General features: G+C 35.6%; 1 protein-coding gene across 1 annotated transcript; it reads right to left on the bottom strand.

Annotated features, from left to right (window-relative positions):
- Nucleotides 1-8,211: 8,211 nt before the first annotated feature.
- On the bottom strand, nucleotides 8,212-9,114 carry LOC107633876 (uncharacterized). Its single transcript, XM_016337471.1, has 2 exons — nucleotides 8,669-9,114; nucleotides 8,212-8,614 (listed from the first exon to the last, which is right to left on the bottom strand). Exons 1-2 carry the CDS (start codon nucleotides 9,112-9,114, stop codon nucleotides 8,212-8,214), a joined length of 849 nt encoding a protein of 282 aa, XP_016192957.1.
- Between the last annotated feature and the right edge of the window lie 15,549 nt (nucleotides 9,115-24,663).

A 24,663-nucleotide genomic window follows, 5' to 3' on the forward strand; every position in this document is an offset into this window, starting at 1 on the left:
ATGTATATATGTACTTAGCTTTCTCTCCAAAAAACTTGTTATTTTGTCCCTCATAGAGGCTAAAGGAAAGTATACGATTTTACCTTGCCTGTTAGGTATTTTGGGGATATGTATATATGTATGTAAATATTCTCCGGCCAGTCTTAGTTTCGCAGGCTGAGTTCGGAGCTAGTTATTCTGTATCCTTGACTCTTTATGCTCTCTTATGTTTAGTACACCTATGATCTTTAAGTTTCTTAGCACATAAGTAATCTCGGTTCCTAAGCGTTGTGTTTTTTATTTTGCGAATTTGTTTTACCTGCTTTTCAAGGCTCCTCGTATATTACTCTTTTTCAGATACTATTATGTACATATCTTGTTTTAAAGGTCGTAACACCACATCACCTCTGTTTTATTACTTAAGCGTAAAGCTTTGTGTAGTAGGATGTTACAGTTGTAATACGCCTTTTCTTTAATGGAGTGAGAATAACTCGGACGTCAAAGAACATAGTTGGTGGGTACCTACAAAGGATTTGAATCCTCTAAATTTTAAATTTTATTTTAGAGGGTAAAGTGTGATCTCTCACCATTTATTTCATAGGTGAGACCAAGAGAAAATATGAGAGAGAAATCATTTAAGGATAAGAGATCATACTTTACTCTCTAAAGTGAAAATTTAAAATTTAGAGGATCCAAATTCCCTGCAAAAGGCACTCCGACGCTCAAGTTAGTATGTATTTAAGAGGTATATAATAATTCTATAAATATAGAATGTTAGACATAAAATAGAACTTATCATGTGGTGCCCTTTTTGAGATATAGAAATTGGTGCCTTTATAAGCATAGGGTTGATGAATAGAGTTGATGTTATGACCGTTGGTCACTAAGTCAAAATAATGGTTATTAAGATTGTTCGTTACAAATTTAGAATGAAGGCAAATAAAGTCGAGTTATGACTCATAATGCACAATAAAGACCGGGTTATAAGGTGACGGATTAAGTTATATTACAATAAAACATCAAGTAACTCATAAGAAGATAATTCATTTTTTTAGATCAATTAAATTTAAAAGACAATTAATAGTCTAAAAATGAGGCAAAGAGAAGAGTTTATAAAATCATAACTTACATAAGGAGATGAGTTTATAAAATCATAATTTCATTAGATATGCACTATTTTAAATATGTGAACTCATATATGACTTCTAATTTATTATTTCTTGCGATTCAATCCATGTTAATTTGAGTGTTTGAGTCCAACCCCATCATGAGAATGACAAATTTAAAATATTGAAAACTTGAAAGAAGAAGATGACAACAATATCGTTTCTCCAATTTATTCTCTATAATTTGTTCAGGTAATTTTTAAAATCGAAAAAACAAATACTTCTGATGAGGAACGAACTAACTCACGCCGTTTTGTCTTTGACTTTATATGAATAGCTGCAAGCTGGCCGGTGTACTCAACCTTCCTAAGGTAGTCAGATCAATTTTAAGGAAGGAAAATGCGCGAATTCGCAGAAGAATAGATAGAGATTAAAGAGAGGAAGGTCGGCAATCTTGAACTTGAGGTATGAATCCTATCAAATCTATTTGACTTGGTTGTAATGGATACCTCCAAAGCTGGAGGCTGCCCAAGCGCCAAGAGGAGGATGTGGCCACTAGGAACGGCCAAAGTTCCAAGAAAACACAAGCTGCCACCGAAGAATCACCCAAGACAAGATGCAAATCTTTGAGGTTCACCGTCATCAAGATGCTCATAGAAAAGTTTTTTATTTTTAGTTGTCTATGATATCTCCTAATTCAACACATTAAGAATTAATTCGCAGCACGCGATACTTGGTTAAAGACTTTTTTATTTAAATAAATAAAAAAATAGATTAATTCTATAAATACACATACACAGAATGAAAATTGTTATCAAAATACGTATAACCATTTCAACTGCAGCCAAACTAAAATGGGTTATGCTTCCAATTTAAGTCTCGCGCCCACGAAATGAGTTAATAGTCAAAATTATCCTGAAAAATATCCCGATCTCCATTTTCGTCATCGAAAGATAAATTTAATCAAAATCGTTCTCGAAAGATTTAAAATTAATCACGTTAGTCCCTCCGTCTATTCTATCACTAACAACGTTAACTTTTTTGACGTGACACGTTAGTTTTTTTTTTTTGTCTTTTTGGTCATCTAAAAAACAGAAACAAAACACTAACTACCCAGAGACCGACCCACCCGTACCCGTTCCGAAAATTCCTCCTCAACCCATCTGAGATTTTGAGTAGCTTCGACCCTCCATTCCCATCCTGCTGCAATACAACCCCCGCAATGGTGGTTCTTCAAGCTTCACGCTACGCACCGTCTCCAGTAACCACCACCATCGTCACCGGATGTTGCAGAGATACCATGCCTTGCCTAAATTTCAACCTCCACCACCTATCAAGCGTCTTAGAGCCCCCGCTCCACAGCTGCTGCCACCGCCGCCGCATCAATAGTATAATGCTCGCTTTCCACCCCCAATCCAATTCGGTGCATGTCAAAATAAACAAAGGAATCAACATAGCATCATCACAATCTCAAACATGCAAAATAATTAACCAAGAGAAAATGTTCAATTTTAAATGTTTAAGCAAAGATAAGACCTCGTTCTATGAACAAAACCAAGCATGCAAAATGCAACCCAAAGATAAACCAGAAAATTACTAGAATAAAAAACACAAAAACAAAAATGCATGATCAGTGTACCATGAATGATCACACCACCACACCTGATATGCCCCAAAAAAGACACCATCTTTGGACACAACAGCTTCAAAAAATGAAAATTTCACACGATATAAAATAGTAGTAATAAAAGGGAGCTACAACGATGAAACATACCAGTGTGGTGAAGGATGAGATATAAGCTTAAGCACCAAGAATATTTGTTAAATAACCCTAACGAAAGCGACAGAGAGAAGAAAAATCGTTTTCACAGAGATGACTTCCAAAATCCAAACTCCAAAGTAAGTCAGATCTCTCTCCAAATGTGAAAGACTTAATCCAAACCGATAGCAGAGAGAGGCAGCAGCTGTGGAGCAGAGGCTCTAAGACGCTTGATAGGTGGCGGAGGTTGTGTTGTAGCGAGACAGGAATGGAGACTTGAAGCTACTCAGATGGTTGAGGAAGGATTTTAGGGGTGGGTACGGGTGGGTCGCGTTATGGGTAGTTAGGATCTGTTTTTATTTTTTGGGCTTAACAGCCCATGATAAAAAAAAAACTAATGTGCCACGTCAGCAAAGTTAACGTTGTTAGTAACAGATAGGGGTGCACATGGGCCGGGTGAAGCCGGGTTTGATGTGACCCAAACCCGACCCGAAATATACACCGGGTCTATTTATTAGACCCGAACCCGACCCTAGACCCGATGAAACCAATACACTTTCGGGCTACAATTATACCGGGTGAAAACCGGGTGAAAACTGGGCCGTTAACATTACATTACGTTGATACCTTCTTGTAAGCTAGCATGTAAAAATATCCAAAATTCCAAGACTCCAACCATTAGTTAACATGGTAAAATTCACTTAGAAAAATATAACAAGAACCAACCCTTCTTCAAAATTAAAGCATAACCACAATCAATACTAAAACATAACCACAACCAATACTAATATTGTCTAATAATACCAAATATTTAAAGCAATACAAATAACACAATCTTATGTATTAGTCTAAAGTCTTATGCATTCTAATCATAAAACATTAATTTATAGTCTTATAATGACTAATAACACAAAATATTAAGGTTTACAATACTTAAATTCCACATAAGAATAGTTATGATCCATTACTAATAACACAAAATATTAATTGTGTATGATGACCGGGCCACCGGACCGACTTCGGGTGACCCGAGCTATGGCCCGGACCCAACCCGAAATAATGACCGGATCTATTTTTGAGACCCGTACCCGACTCTAAACCCGATAAAATTACATCAAATTAGTCCTTAAAGTGTTCGGGTTATGCCTTTGTTATATAGGTTTTGGGAAACATGTTACTAAGGTGATTGGCTCTATCTAATACAAATTTAATCGGTTCCACTGATACTATGAGCAACATGTATAAACAAGGATTGATATGATATTTATCATAGTTGGGATGCAATAATTGAGATACGAAGGGAGAAGGTGATGTGGAAAGTTCCGTCCATTTCGTGTGTAGTACCAAGGATTTAGCGCTATTTGGCGTCTGCCACCCTTGTATTGCCCATTTCGTGGGTGCCAGCAGCAGCAACATGGATCCCCAGCACCATTTTATGGACACTAGACTTGAATTGGAGGCATAATTCATTTCGCATATGCTGCAGCTAAAATAGCTACGTATTTTGATAATAGTTTTTATCTTTATATATTTAGGGAAATAATCTATTTTTTTATTTATTTAAAAAAAAAACCCTTGGTTAAGCGAACAATTGAATTAAACATTTAACCAATTCAAATTAGTTATACTCATAAAAAAGTTGAGGATTCGTATTCGAGACGTCGGTAAAGGGTTCTAATTTGCTATTTACTATTTTTTTGTGCTTTGAATAAAATTTATTGTGAAATAAAAAAATATTTGTATTAATTTAAAAAAACAGTGTTGTTTAAATTAATATTAATTAAAATAATTAATATAATTATTTGTTCTCTTAAATTTTTAATTTTATTCATTATCTATACCTTTATTATTAATATATATTTTTTAAATACATTTTTTAAGTATGACGAAATAAATAATTAAAAAAAATATTTTTGCCATATTTATATGAATAGTACAGAAGGAATATTAGCTCACAAAAAGTACTTACAACACCACCACTCTAGAGAGGCCAAAACCTACACTATTAATTTTGTATTGTAAACTCTATAGTAAAATAGTAAGAAATGTGATTCAAAATTAATGATAAAAGATGTAATGTTTATTATGAGCCTATAAGTTTGTATATCCTCATTGTTCAATTCTACTACACCAATCCCATCTTTGGACCTTGATCACAAGACAAATTGCTTATTACATATTTGTACTATGTTCCTAATAATCTAGCATTTTATATCATACATAAGCTAATTTTCTCTTGTAGTATTCAGAAAAGGCACCGTTGTTCTGTGATGTCCAATTTTATGGACGATCTTTCTTTTCCATTTTTACTTTATGCAAAAGGAATTGATCAAATTATTATGAGATTCAAATTAAACTGTTGTTTCTTCCCTAATCAAGTACCCTGCTGCAATGTAAAATTTGAAATGAAATATTAGGGTAAAAAACTCAAATGAGACAAGGGCTGATCAAAATTACCCATATCCGTCAAATCAAAAATTGATACAACATTCCACCAGAACATATTTTTATATAATTCGAAACAATAGGTTTCGAACTAGATATGTATGTAATTCGAATTGAATGAATTCAAATTACTCCAAATCACTAAACCCACGTAATTCGAATCAATTCAAAACGAATTAAGAGCGAAAAAATTCAAGTAATTCGAGTGAACTTAACTCGAATTATGAGAGAGAAGTTCGAATCCTAATAATTCGAATTACTAGGAAAAGGACAAAGGAGTTCGAATCTTATTGATTCGAATTATGTGCTTTTGGCTACTGTAAGTAATTCGAATTGATTCGTTTCGAATTACATTGAACTCGCCTATATAAGGAGTTCGAACCAAGTTCATTCGAATCACTTTCTCATTCTCAAACCCCACCAAATCCCAGAGAAAACGACCAATATTTGGGCCGAGATTCACCGGATTGGCATATTCAGGCGATGGGAGACGATCCGGGGAGGCTTTACCGTCTGGATGGAGTTGCTCATATCGCCGGGGTGATCAACGACGAGGTTAGTGGTCTCTGATGTTGCGCTGTTTATAGTGTTTTATGTTATGAAAGTGGTTTTATGATAGTGGTTTATGTTATAGTGGGTTTATGGTAGTGGTTTTATGATAGTGGTTTTATGTTAGTGGTTTATGTTATAGTGGGTTTATGGTAGTGGTTTTATGATAGTGGTTTTTGTTAACGGTTTAGGATGGTGGTTTATGTTGTTGTTAGTGGTTTAGGATAGTGGTTTAGTGTAGTGGTTTAGTAAAGTGGTGTGTGCCAGTGGTTTTTGTTTTACCCGTTTTTGTTAGTGGGTTTTTTTAATGGTTTTGGATAGTGGTTTTAGCGTATGTTAGCAGTTTGGGGAAGTGATTTTTGTTCTTTATGATATGAGTTGCATATGTCAGTGGTTTCTGAAAATGTTCTAATTATGCGGTTCATCTTCTGTCCAGCCTCAGCGTTGCATATCCAGCGTTAGGCGGCAGCAGGGGATGCGGCTTGATGAGAGGTACGTTCCGTATCTGCAGATGGCCGGCTTGTACCATCTAGCGAGGTTGAACGACAGATGGTTCCGACTAGACGAGCCTTTAGTCAGTGCATTCATCGAGAGGTGGCGTCCAGAGACGCATACCTTCCACATGCCGTTTGGAGAGTGCACCATCACCCTTCAGGACGTCGCATACTAGCTGGGGTTGCCGGTGGACGGTCATTACGTTAGTGGTTGCCTGACAGACTTCCACCTATACATTGAGGGTGGTAGGCCAGCTTGGACGTGGTTCCATGAGTTGCTTGGTGTGCTGCCTCCTGAAAACCAAGTTCAAAAATTCGCAGTCAACTGTACATGGTTTCAGGAGACATTTGGAGAGTGTCCCGAAGGGGCTGACGAGGAGACAGTTAGGCGCTTTGCCCGTGCCTATATCATGATGTTGTTGGGGACGCAGCTGTTTGCCGACAAGTCCGGCAATCGTATACACATCAGATGGCTACCCTTTGTTGCTAGACTCGAGGAGATGGGTGGCTACAGTTGGGGGTCGGCGGCGCTCGCATGGTTGTACCGATGCATGTGCAGAGTCGCTAACAGACATGTTGTGAAGTTAGCTGGGCCGCTACAGTTACTGCAGTCTTGGATCTTTTGGAGGTTTCCGTCCTTTAGGCCCTCCCGGTGTGATGCGTTTAGCTGGCCCCTTGCCTCGAGGTACGTTTAGTTTTTTGTATTACGTATCGTTATGGTATTCACTTTAGTATGACTCACGAATGCATTATAAACCTTTACTTATTACGCAGGTGGTCTGGTTACAATCCTAGGATTAGCAACAAGGGGCCTAGGGTTCAGATGGCTCGCCTGAAGATCGACCTGTTACAGCCTCGGGATGTAAGTACCATCAGCCGTATGTGTAGCTAGTCAGTCTTTAAGTTTTTAAAGTTTAAGAGTGACTTTTAATAGAATGTTTACGGTGTTTACAGTTCATATGGATGTCCTATAGCGCACTCGACGTCATCCAGGTTGTCCATCCGGAGGTATTGGAGCCTCGGCATACGATGTTATGGCGGTGTGTGACGTCCTTGATATATTTTGCGGTTGTTGAGTGGCATCAGGTTGATAGAGTGCTACCGCAGTTTGGCGGCGTACAGCCCCCACCGCGTCCCGCCCTGAACATAGACTTCTTGATGTCGAAGGACGGGAGAGGAGGTGACCGTTGGTTCCCGGCGCAGCTAGCTGATTGGCATCTTCACTGGCAGGAGCGTGCGGATCACATTTTACAGTTCGACGTTGTGGCCGACCCCGGCCCCTCGCATGAGTTCTTGACATGGTGGCATCAGCATGGAAAGAGATTCCTGTCGCCAGAGATGTACTTGGGCGATCCACGAGGTATTCCTATTCCGGGTGAGGCGACTCAGAGGGGTCCAGGCCGAGTTCCTGAGATGGACCGAGTCCACGATGTTCCTGACAGACGTCGTGTTGAGAGGCGAGCTCGAGTCGGCACACGTCGTAGCCAGCGAGAGCATGCCTGGCTCGATGATGCCATGGATGAGGTTGAGGACGCAGGTAGGGGTCGAGGGAGACGACGTGGAGGTGGACGTAGGAGGATGGGGGTTGATGCTAGGGATGATATCCACCACCCTGTGAGAGATGCAGCTGGACGAGGTGAGGCAGTCGGGGTTGACAGGCCCAGTAGGGGGGGCATGATGGTGAGTGGTATGGATCTGGTATGGGAGATCCGTCGACGCACACTGACGCTGGGCTTGGTTGTGGACCTCCGTTGTACCGCTTGACTTCCCAGATGCCCTTACGTTGCCGGAGACTCAACCGAATCAACCATGTGCACCCATTCCCAAACTCTGAACACTTTCCCACGTACCTTCGATAGTCAGACTCAACTACCTTGTACTATACCCCTCGGCGGATGCTGTACGTCTTCACACTCAACAGCGCCTCATCTTTGTCCTGAAATTGTTGACCAACCTGGAACTCTATCATACCGGCGGACCCTTCCGTATCCTGAGCGCCAAATCCAGCAAGCTGCCCAGGATATTCATCCTGTCTCATGGCTTCCAGGTCCAAAGATGAAAAATGGGGTGGATACTGCTGTGTGCCAGAACTAGTTCCACCAGTAGCCCTTATCGGATCGCTCGCTCCAACATCATCGCCGCTTTCATCGGCGATAAGATCCGGCTCGAGATCATCGTCATCTGCATCATCAAACAAGCCCTCTCCCACTCCAGCCGGTGTAGGACACCGTACGTCGGTCGGAAGATGTTCCCCATATCCAACCTCGTCTCCAACATTGCCGCTAAGATCAACAGCAAACGATGGGGAGGCGGCAGGCTAGACCGCTGGCTCATACACTGGAATGGAGGAGGAAGCAACCACAGGTCTCGAGCTTGAACCGGCCACCGTGGCTATAGTGTTGGCATTGCGGTTCGACCCACCCGAGCTTGATACCACGTCAACCAACTTTGCCAACAGCTCTGGTGTCCTCACCTCGGGAAACTGCCTACGAGAAAGAAACATGTCCTGCAAGTCCTCGTCACTCCCAATGGTGAAACAATCATACTTCACCGTATCATGGAGAACCGTGGTTGGAATGCGATAGTAAAACTTCTTAACCCTTTTCACTCCTTCCAGACCAAGCTTGACAAGCACGGAGCTAACGAAAGCATCGTAGCTGGTGGTGGGACTCACGACAATACATAGAGGATCCTTATCAGTGAACTTCACGCCAGAGCGAGTTTTTCTCTTAACCGATCCTCTATGGTGTACCAGCACTAGAAAACTATCCTCACTAGCCATCTCACTTCTTTGTTCACAGCTCCATGAGTTCGCTGCATATATATAGAGCTCCACTCCACACTAATTCGAAACAACTTGATCCGCACCATATAAATATAATTCGAATCCAATCAATTCGAATTACGAAGGAGTAGTAATTCGAATCATTAAGTCTCGAAAAACGTCATTCGTCACATTTTCTTAGTAATTCGAATTGATATCATTCGATTTACCCTTAGCTAGTTCGAATCTTCTTGATTCGAATTACCTTTGATTCTGCATGGTAGTAATTCGACACGAATTGATTCGAATTACGTGGGTTTAGTGATTTGGAGTAATTCGAATTCATTCAATTCGAATTACATACATATCTAGTTCGAAACCTATTGTTTCGAATTATATAAAAATATGTTCTGGTGGAATGTTGTCTCAATTTTTGATTTGGCGGATATGGATAATTTTGCTCAGCCCTTGGCTCATTTGAGTTTTTTACTCGAAATATTAAATGGGGCTATGAGAAAAGACTAATTTTATAGTGTTTTACTTAATTTATTTTTTATAATAAATTTAATTTTTTTAAAAATTATTTATTTTTATATTTTTTAAATTAAATATTAATTTCTAATTATTATTATTATTTTTTTGATAAATAAGTATTATCTTTTAGGCATCATTGCATTTACTGTAAAAAAAGATAAGAAAATTATACAGATGTTAGTGTGATGTGACACACACAGGGCATAGAACACAGAAGGAGTGTAGGAGAATAATGCGATTATACGTGGCAGGTAGTGAGTTGAGCATGGGCAAAATGGGTACTTACACAAAAAGCCGTTTTAAAAAGAAGGGAAGGAAGTTACCACTGGCATTGCCATGGAGAGAAAGAAAGAGAAAGGTGCAGGTAGCGGAACAAAGGCGGAGGTGCGCCCTTTCCAGACGAAGGCCGCCGAGAAATTATTCGCCGTGTTACTCAACCTCCGTCAAACTGGCACTGTTAAGGAATACCGCGACCTCTTCGAGAAGGTGAGCGACGTCGTTTTTAGGTCGATCTTCGTAAACGGGCTTAGGGAGGACGTGAAGGCGGAGCTGAGCTCCTTCGAGGCGGAATCACTCTCTGATCTGATGGACCTGTCGGAAGTGGCCGAAGCGAGGTGCCGGAACACGAAGTGTGGGATGATGAAGTTCTGGGGGAAGATCGAGGGGAGAAGAGTGGTGATAGTGCTGTCTACTGGATCTAGTGACAGCTTCATCGCGAAGAGGGTGGTGAAGGAGCTGAGGCTCCCGACGACGGTAACCCGTGAGCGGTTCGCCTACGTGAATGGAAAAATGGCGAATAACGGAGGGTTGTGCAAGGATTTAACGGTTAAGGTTCAGGGGGCGAAAATGGAAATAAGACGTGATTTCTTCGTGGTTGATCTTGGAGAAGGTGGAGACATTGTGTTAGGTTCGGACTGGGTTTCGGAGCTTGGGTGGATGCTAATGGATCATGGGCCGGTCATACAGGTTGAGGTGGCGGGGAAGCAGATAACCTTGAAAGGGGACCCTTCTCTCGCCAAAGGCAATGAAATCTGGACTATTCAAAGGGTTATCTAGCTCAATCAATTTTCAATCCCTAGCTCTCTCTAATCCCCATCTTTACTACCTCTTTATGACTACTGTGGCCACTTTTGAATGATATGATGTGATAGTCTCAGTTTTTTTCTTTAATTAATTCAAGTATTTGCTTGTGTGTTTATTCACATTCATTACCTGTTCTTCTCAACTCTCGAGATGTTATTCCCTAATCGCGGATAACTCTAGTTCTCTCCATTTTAGAAATTCACCCAAGTTTCGCACAAATGCAATCCAAAAATACAACTTACCAAAATGTTGATTGCCAGCAGACAAATCACAATCTTTATCACATAAAATTAAATAAACACAATATATATATATATATATATATATATATATATATATATATAACCACTATACAGGTAGGAATTGTAGTATCCCTATTAAATGAGATCAGATAAGCTCAATTGCTCAAGTGGCAGTGCCATTTTCTCTGCACCGCTTTTTCTTGACCAAAGATATTGAGCAAAGGACGGGAGGCCATCAGTCCAACACGATTTTAAGCTGAAATGAGATGCATGAAACTTTCTTAGTTATGGGTTCATTAAACTATGCCATTGTTCTGAATGTCAAGTATATAATCATTTTTGACCGCACAAGATTTATGCGTTAAGAAATTTATCAGTTAAGAAATTTATCAATGAAAAAATAAAATTAATATTGTACTCATGAACTGATGAAAGACAAATTTCAGTTGATAAAATTAACTAAAACTTAAAAAATTATTAAGAATTTTTAAATTATTCTTTCTAATATTTTTTCATCATTTCTATTTAATCCCACAACCTTTTTTTCCCTTTCACTATCATCGTAACACCCATTTTTGACACCACCAATAAATCTTATTGAGTTCATTTTTTTTGGTTGTCGGTGTGCCAAAAAGAATTGATAACTGCAATGTTCTCTTAGACCATCTCCAATAGGGAACTCATCTCAGTTCCTGTTTATGGCCCACCTGTCATAAAAAGTAACTCCACATCAGCTTTGCGTCATAAACAATAAATAGGAACTCAAAACATCTCTCTTTTCTCCATTAGGAGGAACTAACTTTAGTCCCTGTTGTGGTCCCACTTAATTAATTAATTAAAATACTTGTAATTAATGTAATTAATTTTTTTTAATAATGTAATTTAAATATTTAAATTTAAAAATAATTCACTATTAAAAGATATTAATATTAAATAAATTCATATATAACAATAATACACAATAGATGAATTCGGAGTTACACTAATTTGTAAAATTACTTAATACAAAGAAAAACATAATTAAACTCTATAGTTGACGACAAGCATTGTGAACTTGGAAAAAGATGAAGAAGAGTAGTAGAGAGTGTGAGAATACAAGTGTATCTAAGTGGTATATATAGAGTAAAAAAATATTAATTTATTAATAATAACGGTAACATAGTAACGGCTAGTTTCTAACGATTATTTATGCAACTATTATTTTTACAACGACTAATTTAATATAATAATATAAATATAAATAATATTTAATATTATTTTTGATATAAATAATTAATATAAATTATTAATTAAATAAAAATTAATTATTTAATCTAATTAATTATTATAATTATTAATAAATTAATTATAATTTAACTATTATTTAAATAATTAATATAAATCATTAATTAAATAAAAATATAATTACTTAATATAATTAATTATTATAATTATTACTAAATTAATTATTATTTAATTATTTAATATAATTATTTATTTTAATATAATTATTTAATATAATTAATTAAAATTTTATATAATTATTTATTTAAATAATAACTTGCCAAATGGCAAGTTATTATTTGTTGCTCTCAGTCCCCGTTCAGAGGGACTTTGTCCCATCGGTCCTTGTGCAAGGTCCCCACTCCATTTTGCTCCAACGGTCCCAGTTTCCTTTTTGTCAGGAACAGGGCCTCAACATATGCCCATTGGAGTTGCTCTTATAGATTGCATTATTAAAAAGCTAAAACAAAACTGCACACAACATTCACAAAGAAATTCAAAATCCTTATTCTATTATAGTATGCTACCGATCTAATATAGGATTAAATTCTCATTATTTTGAAGGATAAAAAAAAGTAAAAATCAAATCTCAAAATTTTATCAAAATTAAAATTCTGAGAGAGGACAAATGTATCGGTGGGATGGTCAAACGATTGCTACAGAAAAAATTTGTAATTAGCAAATTGCTACTGTCTTCAAGTGTTGCGAAAGAGGCGTCAGGCAACATCCCCAAATAGTGACACCGGAGCCATTGAGGATATGGAGGCGTGGAGGATAAGAAGCAGAGGGAGACTCTCGAGTTGATGGACTGGCTTTATCGGAGTAGAAGGTGGGAGGTGTGGTGGTTGGATTGATGGAAGACGATGAAAATGGGCTTGACAAGTTGAAGGTGAGTGTAATGGTGAAAGCGGAAGAGGAAGAGACGTTGTGAAATTAGATTTGGTTAAAAAAAGATAATTTGAAAATTTTGAATAGTTTTTACGTTTTGATTAATCTTTTCAACTGGAATCTATTTTTTATAGGCACAACATTAATTTTATCTTTTTATAATTAGATTTATGGACACTTAAATCTTTTGAGTAAAAATGGTTATTTACACTTTGAATGTTTTTGAATTTTTTAAAAAATATATATAAGAACTAAAAATTCAATTTTAAATAATTCATTAAACTACCATATAAATGTATTTCACTTCTTATGTCCAAAAAATTGTTGGCAAATTTTTTAATGTCTATGAATTTAGTGTCAAATATGTCGAACTTATCTTTTATGATAAGTTTTAAATATTTAAAAATTATTTATTTTTATATTTTAAAATTAAACATTATTTTTTTAATCTCTTTTTAGTAAGTTAAGCAATTATATATAGACACCATAGCAAGTACCAAAAATGTATTTCACTACTAAGATTTTGTTATGAAAATAAGGATTAAGGTTTGAGGGAAAGAGGAGAGAGAATAAGAAGAATGATAGATAATTCTATTAATAATTGTGTATATTAGAGAATATGAAAGGGGCTATTTATAGCTAAGGGTCCAACTTTTAACTAAGGGCCCAACAGGCCAACACCTCGCTAGGCCATCCACAATAAATATATTTATAACACTCCCTCTTGGATATCCTTAGTAGTAATGGTAGACAAGTGCCTTATTAAAAAAACCTTACTAAAAAAAATATAATGAAGGAAAAAGAGTACACTTTCTTGTAATATGTTAGGTAGCGGCCTCGTTAAAAACCTTACCAGAAAAAATTTAAAATGGGATAAAAACCATGGTTAGGGAAAAAAGTACAACCCGTATTACTCCCTCTGATAATTACATCACTTGATATCTCTTAGTCGATGCATTCCTATCTTGTATACTAGCTTTTCAAATGTTGAAGTAGATAGTGCTCTAGTGAACATATCTGCTAAATTATCATTGAAACGAATTTGTTAAACATCTATATCACCACTTTGTTGAAGATCATGAGAGTAGAAGAACTTTGGTGAAATGTGCTTTGTTTTATCTCCTTTGATGTATCATTCTTTTAGTTGATGTATACAAGCAAAGTTATATTCGTGTATGACTGTTGGTATTTTCTTCATAGGTAAGCCACACATATCTTGGACATGCTGGGTGATTGACCTAAGCCAAACACATTCTCGAGTTGTTTCATGAATCGCTAATATTTCTGCATGATTTGAGGATATTGCAACTATAGTTTGCTTTGTTGAGTGTCAGGATATAGCCGTGCCTTCACATGTGAATAATAATCTGTTTGTGATCTACCTTTATGCGGATAAAAAAGAAAACCTACATCTGCATATCCAATTAATTGAAACGTTAATTCGTTGGAGTAAAATAAACCCTTATCAACAGATCGTTGAAGATATCTTAATATATGTTTAACACCATTTTAATGTCTTCGAGTTGGACAGGAGCTAAATCTCGATAACAAGTTTACTGAAAAGGCTATATTTGGTCTAGTATTGTTAGCGAGATACATTAGTGTGCCAATAGCACTAAGATAGGGTACTTCAGGATCAAAGGGCTCCTCATTATTTTCACATGGTCGAAATGTATCTTGATTCACATCTAGTGATCTCACCACCATTGCCTTGTCCAGGTAAATTTTTTTCAAAAGTTTCTCAGTATAAGTTGACTGATGGATGAATATACCATCCTTCAAGTATTCAATTTGTAAACCAAGACAAAATTTTATTTTACTAAGATCTTTCATTTCAAATTCTCTTTTTAAATAATCCATAGTTTTTGGAATCTCTTCAGGTCATCCAATAATATTTAAATCATTAACATATACTGCAATAATAACAAATTTGGATTTAGATTTTTTATGAGCACACATGGGCATATACAATCATTTTTGAATGTATTTTTCAATAAGTACTCACTGAGACGTTTATACTACATAAGTCCAGATTGTTTTAATCCATACAAAGATTTTTGTAATTTTGCTGAACAAATCTCCGGAGAATTATTGTATGCTTCAGGGACTTTGAATCCTTCAGGGACTTTCATATAAATTTCGTTATCAATTGAGCCATATAAATAGGCTGTAACAACATCCATTAGGCACATGTCAAGCTTTTCATGCACAGCCAGACTAATTAGATATCTTAATGTTATTGAATCCATCACAGGAGAATATGTTTTTACATAGTCAATACTAGGTTTTTGTGAGAACCGTTGTGATACTGTCGTGCTTTGTATCTTTCTATTTCATTTTTCTCATTTTGTTTGCGCATAAAAATCTACTTGTATCCAACTGGTTCTATACCTTCAGGTGTTTTGACTATAGAACTAAAAACTTTACGTTTTCTAAGTGAAGTTAATTCAGCGTGAATTGCGTCTTTTCATTTTGGCCAATCACCTCTCTATCTGCATTCTTTGATAGATTTTGGTTTATAATTCTCATCTTGCTTTACTATTTCTACAGCAATATTATAAGCAAAAATGTTGTCGACAACAGTATTCTTTCGGTCCCATATTTTTCTGGTAGTGACATAACTTATCGAAATCTCTTCATTTCCAGGTATCTAAACCTTTTCAGAGGTTTCATCAATAGTTATGTCTTCGGATCCCCTTTGAGTATTTGCCTCCATATTGTGACCATCATGATTGATTATCTTTCTCCTTTTCCGGAGATTTTTATCCTTAGAACCGATTGGCCTTCCACGCTTTAGGCGCGGATTGCTTTCATTTGCACTAACAATTTGACTTTCCGAAATACTTGTTTTTATTAGTGCATTTGTAGCTGGAATGTGAGATTTTGTTGCTCTCTTTAGGTTAACAAATGTGTTTGACAATTGGTTTGTAATATTTTATATATGAATTAACCTTTGTACTTCTATTTCACATTGTCTAGTATGAGGATCTAAATGTAATAACAACAATGTATTCCAAGTAGTTTCCTTTTCCAACTACTTATTTTCTCCCCCTAATTTTAGAAAATTTGTTCCATCAAAGTGGCAATAAGAAAATCTTGCCTTAAATAAATCATCCGTCGTAGGTTCAAGATATTTTATAATTTACAGGGATTCATAACTAACATATATCCGCAATCTTCTTTGGGGTCCCATCTTTATACGTTGTGGTGGAGTAATTGAGACATAAACCGCACATTCAAATATTCTAAGATGAGAAATATTTGGCTCCTGACCGCAAGCTAGTTGTAAATGGGAGGATTCTAGGTAACTTGTTGGTTTTAAGCGTATAAGTGCTGCAGCATGCAAAACAGCATCCCCCATGCTGAAATGGGCAGTTTAGTTCTCATAAGTAATGGTCTAACTATTAACTAAAGGTGTTTAATCAATGATTCTGCTAGATCATTCTGAGTGTGTACATGAGCAACAGACTCTTCTATAGTAATTTTAGTTGACACACAATAATCATTAAATGATTGTGACCTAAATTCACTAGCATTATCAAGGCGTATTGCCTTTATAACATAGTCTGAAAAATGAGTTTTAAATTTAATTATTTGAGCTAATAATCTCGCAAATGCGATGTTGCGAGTTGATAATAAACAAATGTGAGACCATCGTAAAAATGCATCTATTAAAACTATGAAATATTTAAATGGTCCACATGGTGGTGAATAGGCCCACATATATCACCAGGAGGCATTCCAGAAAAGATGGTGATTTGATCCCAATATTTTCTCGAGAAAGTCTTGTAATTAACTTTCCTTGAGAACATGCAGCACATGAGAATTCATTAAATTGGATGATTTTATGTTCTTTTAGAGGATGACCAGATGAATTCTTGATGATTCTTCTCATCATAATTGAACTCGGATGACCTAACCGGTCATGCGAAATTGTAAATATATTTGTATTTGTAAACTTCTGATTTACTATGGCATGTGATTCCATATTGCTAATAGTGGTGTAGTACAAACCTGAAGAAAGAGTATGTAGTTTTCCCAACATGCATTTTTTTCTGATCACATAGTTGTAATATAAAGATATTCGTTGTTTTCTTCTCTTGCAATTTCTACATGGTATCCATTTTGGCAGATATCTTTAAAACATAGCAAGTTTCTATGAGACTTACTTGATAGTAGTGCATTATTTATGAAGAACTTAGTTCCTTTAGGTAATACTATAGTAGCTCTTCCAGAGCCTTCAATCGTTTTTGCACTATCTACAATCGTACTTACATTTGCTTTCTATGTAACAAGAGAGATAAAATATCTTTTGTCTCTAAGTATTGTATGTGTTGAAGTACTGTCAGCAAGACATGCTTCTTCATTGTTAAATTTGAGCAAAGCGTGAGAAATATCCATATCTTCATTACGAAAAATAAAAATTACCATTAATGAAAAAAGAATCAAAAGAAATTTAAAAGATAACTTGAAATTACAATCAAAGGGAGAAAGGAAATCAAAAAAGAAACTAGCTAAAAAAATTATCTAAAATAAAAGATTTCTTGATTAATATTCTTCTAAAAAGAAAATTGCATTATCCCAAAAAAAACTGTAATTGCTTGGGCCACCAAAATCAAAGGTCAAGGAAGTCATCAAAGTCTGCATAGATATTATCGGTAGATTTTAAATTCGTTTCAACACCGTTAGCTTCAACTTCATCTCTTTGAATAGTCAAATTAGTCTCTTGTTTTTGCCCTTTTCTCTTGATAGAGTCTTGCCATAACTTGACAAAATGCCCAGGAGTATGACATGTACGCGACCAATGACCTTTTAATCCGCATCAATTATTGCACAAATTTTTTACATTTTGTGAATTGTTGCCCGGAGCACGCTTTTCATGTTTATTCCACTTTTGATTATGAGTAGGAACCCTATTGTTCCATTTGCCACGCCCACGCCCACGTCCACGTCCACGTCCACAGCCACAATTTCGACCAATATTTTGATCGTGATTTCTTTTATGTTAAAAAAATGTCGCATTCACTTCAGGGAAAGCGGTTGAGCTAGTAGGAGGGATTTCATGATTTTTCATCAATAATTCATTATTTTATTCTGCCAATAGGAGACAACCTATTAGATCAGAATACCTTTTGAAACCCTTTTCAAGGTACTGTTGTTGCAACAGCACGTTAGAAGCGTGAAATGTGGAATAAGTTTTTTCCATTAAGTCATCATCTGTGACATTTTGGCCTCACAATTTCAGTTGAGAACTTATTTTAATAAGTTCAGAATTGTATTGACATACTGTTTTAAAATCTTGCAGTCTTAAGTGTATCCACTCATAACGAGCTTTAGGCAATAATATAACCGTTTAGTGTTTATATCTCTCTTTCAAATTTGTCCATAGTTCTTGTGAATCTTTAACAGTCAAGTATTCTACTTTCAACCCCTCATGGAGATGATGACGCAGAAAAATTAGTGCCTTAACCTTATCTTCGCTTGACGATTGTACCTCTTTTTTTATGGTATCTTCAAGCTTTTTAGATACCAAGTGAGTTTCAGCATCAACCGCCCATTCTAAATAATTTTTGCGGTTAAATCAAGGGCGGCAAATTCAAGTTTTTACAAATTTGACATGATATATAGCTCTATAAATAAAAACAAATAAATAATTAAAAATAATAATGTTAATAATACATATAAAAAGAAAGAAAGATAAATAAATAAATAAAAATAAATCAACTTGTTTCAGAAAATTGATAAAATATATCATTCCTTTTAAGATTGTATAATTTTAATAGTTATATTATTTAAATAGTTATAAATGATTATATTAATATAAAAAAATAAATAATATAAATAAATCAAATAAGAATAATAATATAACAAACTAAAGAAAAAAATGAAAAACTATCAAAGAAAGAAAGGGAAAAATGTCGTACAAAACTGAGGAAAGAAAAAAAGATGGCATTACGTACATGATATTACATGATTTCCATATATGGATTAAAACAAAGAAAAAAAAGAAAAACGCATTTATAAAAAAATGATGAAATAGTTATTTATGTGTGGTATATATATAAAAAAAATGTGAATGTATATATATAAAAAATTGACAATGATATTTGAAAAAATAGGAGAAAATAAAGTGAGTAGTAAGGAAAAGATAATTATTTAGCCGTAGAGTAGAACTCGTGCTGATAACGTATTATGAAAATAAGGATTACGGTTCGAGGGAAGGAGAAGAGAGAATAAGAAGAATGACAGGTAATTCTATTTATTGATTGCGTACATTAGGCTGCGTTTGTTTGCTTAGACATGGACAGTGGTACATAGACACGGTGGTACGCGTTCACTGTTTGTTTGCTGAGACACGAATTTTGAAGGACACGGTGGTACACAGATACACGCAGAATACATGTTTTCAGTGTCTCTCCTTAAAGCTGAGACATTGAGACACAACTTATGAGACACAATTTTTTTCTACTTTTATCCCTAGTTAATTTTAAAAATTCCAGCCTTATCCCTACCTCAACCCTATCCTAACTCCTTTCTCTACTTCCTCTTCCTTCTTCGTTAGTCTTCTACCTCTCTCCAGATTCTTCTCCTCAGCCATAGATCCTGTCACCACCGCCATGCCTCCATCCTCCGACGGTCCACTCTCTCTCCATCGCCACACTCTTCTTTCTTGCGTTTTTAAATTTGTGTCTCCTTCGTGCGCTCTTCTATCGTCGCCTTTCTCGGATATGCGCCGCCTCTGCATCGCTGCCACCACTCGTCCAGATCTGTCGCCCTCGCCATACATCGCTCGCGACACAGAGTCACAATACCATCCAACCCACAGCGAGTCGCAACACCGTCCAATCCTCTCGACACAGCAAGTTAATGTCGCCATCTAACGCTCGTGACCCAAAAAAATTGCAGCACCTTCCTCTGCTCCTTCTCTCACCGTCTCCCTCATCTCTTTCGTTCTCCTGTGATTTTTTTTAATTTTGGTTATGGTTACTGTGATTACTGCCTCTGCCTTTTCCGTCTTTTTTTTAGATAAATGGTGATTATTAAAAAATTTATTAGTGATTTTTTGGTCATTGTAAATGATGATGAAGATGCTAAATCTGATAGTGGTAGTGATGGTGGTAGTAGATGGTGATGAACATTCAATCATCAAGAAAAATATTTTAAGATTAAAAAGAACTCAACTTGAGCAACTCCATTGAACAATATCACATTTGTAATTTACTTAACAAGCATACATAATACTTACTGGCTTTCAGATTTGCTTGTGCTCTCTGAATCTATTGGCACAGGCTTCCTTTTTTTGCTTTATTTTTTAACCACATTCTGTGGTTGTTTTCTTTTCTTTGTGGCACTTTTTTCAATTTCTTCTTCTCTGCAATACATAAGAATAAGCGCATAAGAACAACTTTAAGCAAATACAAGTTAAATGAATCAATATGAAGATCAAACTTACTAGTTTTTGGATTCACCTTTGCTTTCTAAATCCGTGGGATTGCTTTTAGTTTGTGTTGTTATTTCTGAATCTGTCTCAACAAGCTTTTGTTTTTTAACCACCCTATGCTGTCTTGTTCTCTTTGTTGGTGGTGTTTTGTCAAATTTAGATTCAGATTCAGATTTGGAAAATCTGTCTTCTTCTGAAGAAGAATCCAGATAAACAATTTTCTTTTTTCTTTATTTCCTTTTTCTTTCTTCTCTAATTTCTTTGTTTTTGTTTTTTCCTTCTTTATTTGCTTTCTATACAGAAGTCCCTAAAATAGAAACTTATTTAATGAGAAATACACTAACAATAAGCTGAATCAACATGAGCAAACCACTGAACCGAACGATACTAATGTGCTGAATAAAACACCATAAAACGTGATAATTATTTAATCATAAAAAAAATATTTTTGCATGCACAAGGACTCAATTAAACACACTAACAATCAGGTGAACCAAAGGGAGCAAGCCCACCGAACCGAACAAGATTCATATGGTGAATAAAACGTGACAAACGTTTAAACATAAAAAAAAAAACGTTTTTGCATGCACAAGGATTCAAATAAGCACACTAACAATCAGGTGAACCAAAGGGAGCAAGCCCACCGAACTGAACAAGATTCATATGGTGAATAAAACGTGACAAACTTTTAATCATCAAGAAAAACGTTTCTGCATGTACAAGGATTCAAATGAACACACTAACAATTGCAACTAGGAGAAATAAATTAATTATAACCTAAAACACACGCTTATTTAGTTAACAGAGTATTTTAGAAGCATTTGAAACGAAATTTTAGGGGGTTTTTTGTTTAATTTACCAATGTGTCTATTGCTTCCTCCGAAATCCAATCGAGCATCATCTGCTTTGTCCAATGGGCCACCCACGGTGCCGGGGGAGCATCAAGTCCGAACAGACGAGAAAACTTGGTTTCATGGAAGTATATCAGCATCAAAACGAAAACACAATCGTCAACGGACTGTTTATTTTCCTTTCACTTGTTTTCAATTCCTTTTCTCAAGAAGCTGAGCACATGTTTTGCCCAATCCCACTCTTGGATGTTATCCACATGAAAGATAGGCGGCTTATGGATTGGGGAGGCCACGCTTACCGTCGTCGGCAGCAAGAAGCACTTTTGTACGAATACGACAAAATTCCTCTTGAATTTTTGCCAGTTCTCCTCCCATTCAACACTCATATCCAGCACAGACCTTGTCTGCCTCATTCAGTCTGCCATAATCAATCTTTTCAGCAAAATGATTCTCTACAATATTTTAATAGCAACAAATCAGCTAAAAAGGCTCAGTTTAATTTTCTGTACCCTAATAAATCAAAATTAAAGGAATCAATGAACCAAAATTAAGCAGGAAGTGGAAAGTGTATTACCGCCGTTGGTTATGCCTAGTGTAGCTGCTACCTTGTGAGGAGTTATATATATTTTTCCTGGAGAGTTTTCGGGAATCCATCATACTCATCATAGCAATCAATCAATTCTCTCAAGAGGGTGTGTGAGACATTCATTTCCGGGACATGCGCCAGGGCCAAATCCTATTTCTTCAATTATATCTCTCTTTTCCTGACTCATATTCTCAAACACTGTTGCTATTGCCTTTGTTTGGCATCTGCAATAATGAATTTTCTGCAAGTTTTGAAATAGAATGTGATGATATATTTATAATACAAAATAGATATTATTCGAATGAAAGTAGATAAATATATTTAATGTGATTACGTTATAGCGCGGCTTCTCGTTCTTTGTCACCATTGTCTTCTTGAGTTTTGCTGTAATGAAAAAAATTTGTCAATACTTCACTCAATACACTGACAAGCACAAGTATGCATATCTTAATCAAGTCAATTAAAATGTCCCAGCCCACTGAACCGAACCCTTTGATGCACTGAATAAAACATGATAAATAATGAAACAGCTAGAAAAGCATTACTGCATGCAATCTGAATAACTCTAAACCCCGAATACACTAAATATCATTATAAAGTTTCAATCATTAAGAATAGGATTTCTCTATGCAAAAGAAGTCAACTGAATAGACTAACAATCAAGTTCAAAGTCCTAGTTACACTATCCACTGAACTAAATGAAAATAAGAAAAAATTTCATTCAAAACCCTAGTTATACTGTAAAAATGCAATCAGAATAATCCTAAACTCTGAACACACTAAATATCAAGTGAATGAAAATCATCAAGCACACCGAACCGAACAACGTTCATGTGGTGAATAAATCATTATAAACTTTCAATCATCAAGAATAGGATTTCTCCATGCAAAAGAAGTCAACTGAATAGAGTAACAATCAAGTTCAAAGCCCTAGTTACACTATCCACTAAACTAAATGAAAATAAGAACAAATTTCATTCAAAGCCCTAGTTACATTGTAAAAATGCAATCAGAATAATGCTAAATCCTGAACACACTAAATATCAAGTGAATGAGAATCACCAAGCCCACCGAACCGAACACAATTCATGTGGTAAATAAATTGTTATAAACTTTCAATCATCAAGAATATTATTTCTCCATGCAAAAGAAGTCAACTCAACAGAGTAACAATTAAGTTCAAAGCCCTAGTTACACTATTCACTGAATTGAATGAAAATAAGAACAAATTTCATTCAAAACCCTAGTTAAACTGTAAAAATGCAATCAGAATAAATCCTAAACCCTGAACACACTAAATATAAAGTAAATAAAAATCAACAAGGCCACTGAACCGAACACAATTAATGTGGTAAATAAATCGTTATAAGAACAAATATTGAGAGGACACACATTCACTATCCATTGAACTGAATGAAAATAAGAACAAATTTCATTCAAAGCTCTAGTTAAACTGTAAAAATACAATCAGAATAAACCCTAAACCCTGAATACACTAAATATCAAGTAAATGAAAATCAACAAAGCCACCGAACCGAACACAATTAATGTGGTCAATAAATCGTTATAAGCTTTCAATCATCAAGAATAGTATTTCTCTATGCAAAAGAAGAACTGAACAGAGTAATAATCAAGTTCAAAGCGCTAGTTACACTATTCACTTAACTGTATGAAAATAAGAACAAATTTTATTCAAAGCCCTATTTACACTGTAAAAATGCAATCAGAATACGTCGATCTACTAAAAGAAGCAAATCAATCCAGTAAACCTAAAATGCAACTAGGAGAAACGCTATATTGCAAGATTTCAAATGAACAGTAGTTTTTCTCATACATTTGTCCGTCTCTGTTGCTGTTTTCATTTGGTTTTGCTTGTTCCTTGCGAAATCTTCTCGCGATTCTTTTCCACTGGTGGTTTTCGCAGAGAACGTGAGTGAAGTTTGAGTGATTTTGAGAGAGATTCGAAGAGAATGAGCGATTTTGTGTAATGGTTTCATATTGAGGAAAAAGTAACGTTTTTTCATAATGAGCGCGAATCACTAACGAGTGGTGTCGGGCGCATGTATTCACGCTTCATTAATGCGGGTGAATGGATTTGGGTTTGGACCGACTTGAATACATGGATACATGGATGTGTAGCAGGATTCTACAAAATCATGAGGTAGAGGCAAGTCGGACAATCCGAATTGCATGTTTTAATCTTTTAATTTATTGCGTTGAAATCAGACCGTTTGATTTAAATATTAATATATTTTTAATTTTAATTTAATACAAATTGAAGAATTCGATTTTTTACCAAAAAATAAGAGAGTCCAATTTTTGTATCTTAAATTAAACGATTTTATATTTGAGATTGATATCCTAAATATTTACCATCTAAAAAAATATTACTATTAATTCAATATCAAAAATAAAAAGTACTTTTTGGAGGTTTGAAAAACGATAAAATAATATTGAATAATTAATAACTTCATTGCTTTTTTAATATTTTTGTGATAAATTAACGTACTTAGCCAAAATTTATATAGAAAATATATGCGCTTGTGAAACTAAAACCAAAAAATGAGGAGCTTGCAATATTATCACCATAAAACTTAGAAAACCAAAACAACTAAAACTTGAGGTAGACCCATAATTAAAGATGGCTATTATTTGTTTTGTCTTTGGTTCAAGAAATGT

This window comes from Arachis ipaensis, chromosome B3 (genome assembly GCF_059453495.1).
Source record: "Arachis ipaensis isolate K30076 ecotype BB chromosome B3, ASM5945349v1, whole genome shotgun sequence".
In the NCBI taxonomy this organism is placed as follows: domain Eukaryota; kingdom Viridiplantae; phylum Streptophyta; class Magnoliopsida; order Fabales; family Fabaceae; genus Arachis; species Arachis ipaensis.

Coding starts and splice junctions, on each gene's coding strand:
- LOC107633876 (XM_016337471.1), bottom strand. CDS start 9,114: ATGGCTAGTGAGGATAGTTTTCTAGTGCTGGTACACCATAGAGGATCG. Junction 8,615..8,668: donor GCTTCCTCCTCCATTCCAGT/GTATGAGCCAGC, acceptor TGTTGATCTTAG/CGGCAATGTTGGAGACGAGG.